Source organism: Chinchilla lanigera, unplaced genomic scaffold, assembly GCF_000276665.1.
Source record: "Chinchilla lanigera isolate Chin_1 unplaced genomic scaffold, ChiLan1.0 scaffold00080, whole genome shotgun sequence".
NCBI lineage: Eukaryota > Metazoa > Chordata > Mammalia > Rodentia > Chinchillidae > Chinchilla > Chinchilla lanigera.
The window spans coordinates 2,076,499-2,084,377 of NW_004955481.1; the positions used below are offsets into that span (position 1 = coordinate 2,076,499).

General features: G+C 51.2%; 1 protein-coding gene across 2 annotated transcripts; it reads left to right on the forward strand.

Moving 5' to 3' along the window:
• The first annotated feature begins 2,503 nt into the window (after positions 1 to 2,503).
• Positions 2,504 to 6,643, forward strand: LOC102025004 (chromosome unknown open reading frame, human C17orf97). 2 transcript variants are annotated; one of them, XM_005402635.2, is made up of 2 exons: positions 2,504 to 2,846; positions 5,630 to 6,643. In XM_005402635.2, exons 1-2 carry the CDS (start codon positions 2,519 to 2,521, stop codon positions 6,037 to 6,039), a joined length of 738 nt encoding a protein of 245 aa, XP_005402692.1. In that variant the 5' UTR covers positions 2,504 to 2,518; the 3' UTR covers positions 6,040 to 6,643. The 2 variants fall into 2 exon arrangements, with proteins under 2 accessions (XP_005402692.1, XP_005402693.1); XM_005402636.2 differs by having other exon boundaries at positions 5,633 to 6,643.
• The last annotated feature ends 1,236 nt before the right edge of the window (positions 6,644 to 7,879 follow it).

Here is a 7,879-nt window from a genome sequence, read left to right on the forward strand (position 1 = left end):
CAAAACAAAACAAAAAACCCAAACCCAAACCCAAAACAAAACAAAACAAAACAAGAAAAACCAAAAATATAATTCAGGGGGCTGGAGATTTAGCTCAGTGGCACAGCACCTGCCTGGTAAGCACGAGGTTGTGAGTTCGATTCCCAGTACCAGAAAAAACCAAAACCAAAAAAAATATGCATATATAATTCAGTATCTTTACAATCTAGGGGTAGATGAAGATTCCTTGGGCAAGATACAAAAAGAAAATATTGATAGACTGACTTCATCAGCATTTAAAATTTCTACTGATCAGAAAACATCATTAAGAAAGTTAGTAGAGCCAGGCGTGGTGGCACATGCCTGTAATCCCAGCACTCAGGAGGATGAGGCAGGAGGATCATTGCCAGTTCGAGGCCAGCCTGGGCTACAAAGTGAGCTCAAGGCCGGCCTGAACTGCATCATGAGACCCTGTCTCAAAAAAGACAAACAACAACAACAACAACAAAAATGAAAATAAGTAGATAAGCTACAGGAAAATCTCTTCACAGAATCTGACAAGGAACTTAGACCTAAAATATGTGAAGATTTCTTACAAATCAACAAAAATACAAACAAACCAATTGCAAAATAGCCAAAATTTTAATAGACATTTAATGACACAAGAAGTTCAAATGAATAAGCACATTAAAAACTGCTCAATATTATTAGTCACCAGGGCGATGGAATGTAAAACCACAGGGAGGGCTGGGGGTGCAGCTCAGTAATAGAGCACTTGCCTAGCATTTGGGGGCCCTGGGTTAGATCCCCAGAACCACAAAACAAAAACAAAAAAGCAAGAGGAACAACTTTCTATGCATTAGAGTGGCTAAAATCAAAGACTGATGGTTCAGGTATCTATCTACTGTTGCAAAGTACATGACTCCAAAACTCAGTCAGTTTCTTCGTATAGTTTCTATGGATTCAGAATTCGCCTAGGGATCACTGCCGCTGTTGCAGTCAGATTGTGGCTGGATGTGGAAAAGTGGGAGCTGGGAAAGCTGGAACAGCCTCTCTCCCCCTCCTGGTCCTTCCCCTCCCCCTCCCTCTCCCCCTTCTTCTCCCCCTCCCTCCACAGAATCTCAATCTCTCCTCCCGGCCTAATAGGGGCTTCCTCACAGCCGCTCAGCCTCAGAGTCCTCAGACTTTTCTACCAGGAGGCTCAGGATGCCTGGAGCAAGTCCCTGGCTAACAAGGTGGATGGATGCTGCACTACCATGGATGACCTCTTCTAGGAAGTCGCCAAGTGTAGCTCAGAGGCAGAGCGCTTGCCTAGAGAGGCCCTGGGTTTGATCCCCAGCAGAAAATGAAACAAAAAAGCAGTTGCTAAAAGGCATACCTTGATGTGTTTAAAAAAAGAAAAAGCCACACAGTGTCGCTTCTGCCACACACTATGGGAGACCCAGGAGAGGAGTCAACAAACACATCCAGGCGGAAGGGGAATTAGACTCTCTCTCCTGCTGTGGGACTAACAAGAGTCTAGAGGAGTCTGTGGGATGAGAGACAGTACAGCAGCCCTGTTCAGGTAATACTGTCTGTGGCGGATAAACCTGAAGAGACAAGCAGGCAAGGCATCGCACCGGGCCTTCTGAGCCACACTAGTAAGTTTAGTTTGGGGAAATATTGTGATGAGGGACCACTAGAAGTTTTGGTTTCGTTTCATCACCGGAAGGTGTTAAGTGCGAGTGAATTGATTTATTTCTTCTTTCTTTCCGTCCTTCCTTCTCTCATCCCCGCCGGCAGCCCCCCGCCCCCCGCCCTTTGTAAGTAACTGGATCTCCCTATATCGCCCAGGCTGGCCTCGAACCTGGCCTCAAGCAATCCTCCTCGCCTCAGCCTCCGGAACAACTGGGACGACAGACACGCACCACCACACCGGGCGCTTCCAACTATCTTTAAAAATTCATTCTGAAGGTTGTGTGGATAAAAAATTTGCGAGGAGGGCATGAAAGCAAAGAGAGCGTTTAAGGGGGAGGGGGACCAAGACCAAGTGGCAGACATGGCATTCAACCTTAGCCTGGTGCTGCCGTGTTCACTGCGAGGAAACAGTGGAGAGGTGAGTTGAGTATGTTGCTTTTTAGTCCAGGGTGGACATGACACCGGACTCGAGTGATAGAAAGGTAAGAATGAACATCATTTTAGAAGGCACAGGAATGGACCAGATGTGCCGGGCGTGGTGGTGCACGCCTGTAATCCTAGCACTTAGGAGGCTGAGGCAGGAGGATCGTTGCAAGTTTGAGTCCAGCCTGGGCTACAAAGTGAGCTCAATCAAGGCCAACCTGAACTGCATAGCGAGACCCTGTCTCACAAAGACCAAAAAAAAAAAAAAAAAAAAAAAAAAAAAAAAAGGAGAGGACGAGATGTGTCAGCCTGAGGACTTAGAATCTCTTATCTACCCTTACCCGCAGGGTCTGCAAACAGTCCCAAGGTCGCAAAGTGAAACACGCAGGCGCACACGTTTGTCCGCTAGCGGCACCTGGTGGCAGCTTGCTAATGGTGCATGCGCGGTGTAGAGTGGTCGCCATGGAGACGCGTGGCGCCAGCTTGCAGATCGCGCCCGGAACCCGCCTGGCAGCCGCGGGGTCCTACGCTGCCGGATCATAGTTCGCTATCCTGTGGGCTTATGGACCGCGGCAGTGGGGCCGGGACGGCGGGATACCTCGAAGAGGGAGAGGACGACGACGAGGAAGAGGAGAGAGAGGGCGGCGCCGCGGGCTTGCTGGGGTCCAGACTGCCCCCCATCACCGGAGATGCCTCAGAGCAAACCAGAGGAAAGGCGAAGAAGAAAAAGAAGAAGAAAAAGACCAAAGGGTCAGGCAAGGGGGACGGTAAGAGGGGCAGCTGGTGAGGCTGCTTCAGCTCCCCAACCTGAGATTCCCCTGTCTGAGGACACCCTCCAAGAGATGCCCTGGAAACCACTTCAGAGCAGAAACAGAAACTCACCAATCCCAGACAGGGACACACACACACACACACACACACACACACACACACACACACACACACACGTACACTCTCTCTCTCTCTGTCTCGTGCCCAGAGACCCTTGGGCCATGAACACAAGAGCCCTTAAGCCCCATGGACGTTCCACCAACTTCACACCCTCCAGTACTGCACAGACCCCACATGCTGACTGGGAGGTAACAGTATCCAGAGTGTCTGGATCCCACACAGACACCCCGGCTGCTACCCCCCATCCTCCAGTGCCTCCTGGCTCCATGCAGACTCGGCTTCACCTGGACACCCTCTCAACTTCCTAGGCCCTCAGCCTGAAGTCACAGTCCTGAACACCCACACCCTCCTGCAGCCGCTGTAGAGAAACCCTCCCACAGAGAGACTTCCCTTGACACGATTTACTGCCTGACAATCTACACAGAAACGCAGATCCGTGCTCCCCCGAGATGTCCTCCTCACTCCCTCACGTGTTGAGGCACCTGCTTCCGAATGCTGTGTAGACACCCGTACTTGGTCAATGCGGATAAGAATCCTCCCTGCACAAAGGGTTCCCCGCCCCGTTCATCCTCCGAGGGGCAGCCGGGGCTGTGCCCACACCACCGCGCTGGTCGCTGCTGCATCCTCTTGTAATCTCCGACACGCTTCGCCACGCCCCCCGTACCAATATGACACACCCCACAGAACTGAAGCACAGCTAGGGGTGCACACCTTCAAAGTCTGCACACACATACGGAAGCTGAGACACACCCACAGACCCTCCCCCCCCGGAGTTCCTGTATGATGCAGTCATGCCCACGCAGGTACTCGGTCCCTCTCAGGCCACCTCCAGATCTATACACACCAACACCTGCTGCAAACCCAGAGTCCCTTCCCCGCAGGCTCTTCCTGCAGCACTCCCAGATTTCTCAAGAACACCCCCGGGCGTCCACTCTGAGAAGAGCGTGCAGCAGTGACTGGGACGCAGTTGCCCTGAGTGCTATGAGTCCGTGGTCACCTGTGTGGCCCACCCCAGTGGCTTTGGCTGTCAGGGAAGTGGCCCTGACCTTCACTGTGGCTGGCCCTGGGTTCTCGTTTCTGGACACTGTGCAGAGCTGGAGGCTAAAGGAGTGGCAGCCTTGCCCATGGCAGCCCGGTCGTTAGGAAAGAGAGCAATGAGAGGTTACAATTACTTCTTAGGGTGGAATCATAATAGAAAGGCAAAAGCCAGGGCCGGGGATAGAGCTCAGTGGCACAGGCGCCTGCCTGACAAGCACAGGGTCCTGAGTTCGATTCCCAGTACCAAAAAAAAAAAAAAAAGGCAAAAGACAAAAGCCAAAACTTCTAGAGTGTAGGGCAAAAAAGCTCACTGTAGCCAGGCATGATGGTGCACACCTGTAATCCCAGCACTTGGAAGGCTGAAGCAGGAGGATCACAATAAGTTCAAGGCCAGACTGCACTACAAAGTGAGACCCTGTCCCAAAAAACAAAAACAAAACACACACACACACACACACACACACACACACACACGTATCTACAAAGCCAAATTGGATTCTGTTGCCTCCAGGGGTTCCTAACCAAGCTACATCCTCAGCCCTTTTTAATTTTTTATTTTGAGACAGGGTTTCACTAAATCACTAAGTTGCTGAGGCTGGGCTTGCAGTCCTCCTGGCTCAGTTTCCCAGAGGGCTGTGTTTATAGTCATGCATCCCCAGACCCAGCTTGGTACAGTTTTTGACTATAGAACTTACAGTCGCACATACCTCATCCTGTCAGCAGGGGACACCAAATCATTTTCAGAGACTAGGAACATGAGGAAATGCCCAGACAGGACTTTTCCCCCTTATTTTCCTTTGTGGCTTCTTCTCTCTTCCCCTCCACCTCCCAGGTATTTCTCTCCTCAATGGACAGAAGTGAGCTGTTGGGTGAACCACAACTTGTAATATTTTATATGTATGCTATATAATTCTGAACCGCTATTAATGGAAAAGAAGAAAGGAAGGAAGAAGGAGGGGGGCAGGGAAAGACACACCAGCCACACACAGCAAAAGTATTTCCTGGTTTGGCGTAATACTGCTTTCATCAGTCAAATTTAGGAAGCTTTTCAGTTGTTCTCTGGTTCTCCCCTCGTAAAGTGTCTAGACTGGCAGTAGTCAGAGACTTGTAGACCTGGAAAGTACGTTCGTGAGCATGTGTCAGGGTTGCGTGGGTGGCGGTGGGGTGTAGTGGAAAGAGCGGGGCCCCGGGAGCCAGGCCAGCCTTTGAATCTGGCTCTCCCACCTGCTCCATGACCTTGGCAGGTTAGTGAAGCTCTAGGGACCTCAGTTTCCTCATCTGGAGAGCAGGACTGATGTCCAGGCAGGCTGCTAAGGCTATGTGCTCAAACAGTAGGGCTGGCTAGGGGGTGGCTCAGTGGCAGAGCCAGCTAAGCTTGCATGAGACCCTGGGTTCAATCCTAGCACCACAAAAAGAAAAAGAGAGAAGCTTCCTCCTACCTCAGAATGACGTGACCCGAAACACACAGGCAGTGTGGGTTAACACGAGGCCAGTGGGCTGGGTGGTGTGAGCCCTAGGTAAAGAGGGCCCCCCAAGTCCTTCCATCTTTGGTGATTTGGGCATCACCCCAGGTGGGCTGAGGGCAGATGTGGCCACAGCAGTAACCCCCTCGTTCACTCAGCAGATAAACATCAGAGTCGAGGCCTGAAGAGTCAGCTGTTTTCCTCATCCTTCCAAGACCCCCTAAGTCCCAGCAAGGACCACGGGCCGAGGCCAGAGCCCAAGCAGGACAAGGACAGTCACAAGCACGTCCCTTTCTCCTCCTGCACCATGAGCCTGCCCCACTTGGCCGAAGTAGAAGAGAAACTTTCAAACCAGGTCAACGAAAGCCTGCGTTGGGATGGAATTCTCGCTGACCCGGAAGCAGAAAAAGAAAGGATTCGCATATATAAGCTGAACCGGAGAAAGCGGTACCAGAACTTGGCCCTCACGGGCTTCCACTCCGACCTCGGCAGCGGCCACTGCTCTGAAGGAAACCCCGAGGCAAAGCTCCTGCACTCTGATGATTTACCTCCTGCTCTGCTGGAGTGAGGTCTACCGCATTGCTGACAAGCTTGCCCTTTCTCCTTGCCACAAGCTTGTGTGTTAAAAAGGAATAATAAAAGGAAACTGGAGCTGTATCTGAAGGAAGCAGCTGTCTGGTGTGCAGATAGGCCAACCTCTCCTGCAGTAAGATGCCCTTAGATGCCCATTTCTTAAGAACACCAGCAACTTCATGAACACGGTGCTTTGCACAACTGCCTTTTTTCTGAACTATCCGGGCGTCTCTCTTTGTTATTTAAGTTCTCATCACAGACAGATCTCCATGTAATCGGCCCCTAAAAAAAAAGAAAGAAAGAAAAGAAAAAGCTGTGTAGACTATTTAAATTCTAAGTCTGAAACTAATTTCATGGATACAGCTTGCACAATGCATGCATCTGTTAGGCCCAGGAAAATGCCCTGAATATCCTGGAGATGTTTTCTTAATTACACTATTTATCGTTATGTGGCTTTCAAAATCAGTAGGTTCAGGAACTTCACCCCTGAGAGGTTATTATGGGAAGCCCAAAGAGGACTTTTATAAATATAGCTCTCCCCTGATCCCTGAGGTGGCATTTTAAGGAAAGTTCGGGAGCATTAAAGGTGCCTTACTATACTGCTTATCTTGGATTTATATCCCCCTCTCCACATATAGAGAGTGTGGCCTTGTCAGCTTGGTTTGCATCCAAGTAGACCCAGGACAAGTGCTCAAGTGCAAGATTATTTGGGAGGTAAAGGGGAGGGTGGAGGAGGGAGCGAGCCAGCCCCAGGGACAGTAGGTATTAAAGCCGCTCCTCCTGCCTGGCAGCTGAAGTGTGGTCCCACAGGATGCACTGGGAAACAATTCAGGGCTCATATCTCACAAGAGCGGCACCCCAGGTGTGTGCACGGGGGCTGGGTTCTGACACGCCCCAGGGTGTGTCCTGGGTGAGGGTGATCATTTCCTGGCATTTCTAGCCTGCCGCCCTTTGTGGGCCTGGAAGCCTACTTTAACCATGGAGGAAATCACTCTCAGCACAGACATGCAGCCGGACAGGTCCAGAGGGGGAGAGTGGCCTCCGGGTTAGCATGGTTACCTTCGAGGGACAGGGTGGAGGTCTGAGATGAGGTCCCCAGCTCCCAGGGAGTAAAGATGTTCTCGGGTAGGCAGGACACACTGTGCCTGGGAGAAGTTAAAAGCCAGCACGGGGCCTGGGATATAAAGTCCTGAGTTCGATTCCTGGTACCAAAAAAAAAAAAAGCCAACACAGACTGGCACAATGCTTGTCTGGAGGTGAAAGGGAAGTAGCCCCCCTTCTGGCTCCCTTGGCTATTGGAGCAGCTCTCTCTTACCCCTCCTTTAAAAGGCCAGCTGCAGAGCTCCTACATTTGCCATTGAGCCCTGGCAAAATATCCTGAAGGGACTTCTGGAAGAGTCCTTTCCTGCCTGGAGAATGGTTGGCAGACAGGCCTGGCAGGGACGCAGAAGCAGGACAGAGCAAGGGGCAGCTGGGCTGGCATCTCAGGTGCCTTCCAGAGCGATTGTAAGTTCGAAGCCAGCCCGGGCTACAAAGTGAGCTCAAGGCCAGCCTGAACTGCATAGCAAGACCCTGTCTTGAGGGGCTGGGGATTTGGCTCAGTGGCACAGCGCCTGCCTGGCAAGCGTAACATCGTGAGTTCGATTCCCGGTACAGGAATAAACCAAAAAAAAAAAAAAAAAAAAGACCCTGTCTCCAAAAGACAAAAACCAAGACCAAGCTGGGTGTGGTGGCACACACCATAATCCCAGCACGTGGGGGGCTGAGGCAGGAGGATTGTTGCAAGTTCAAAGCCAGCCTGGGCTACAAAGTGAGCTCAAGGCCAGCCTGAACTG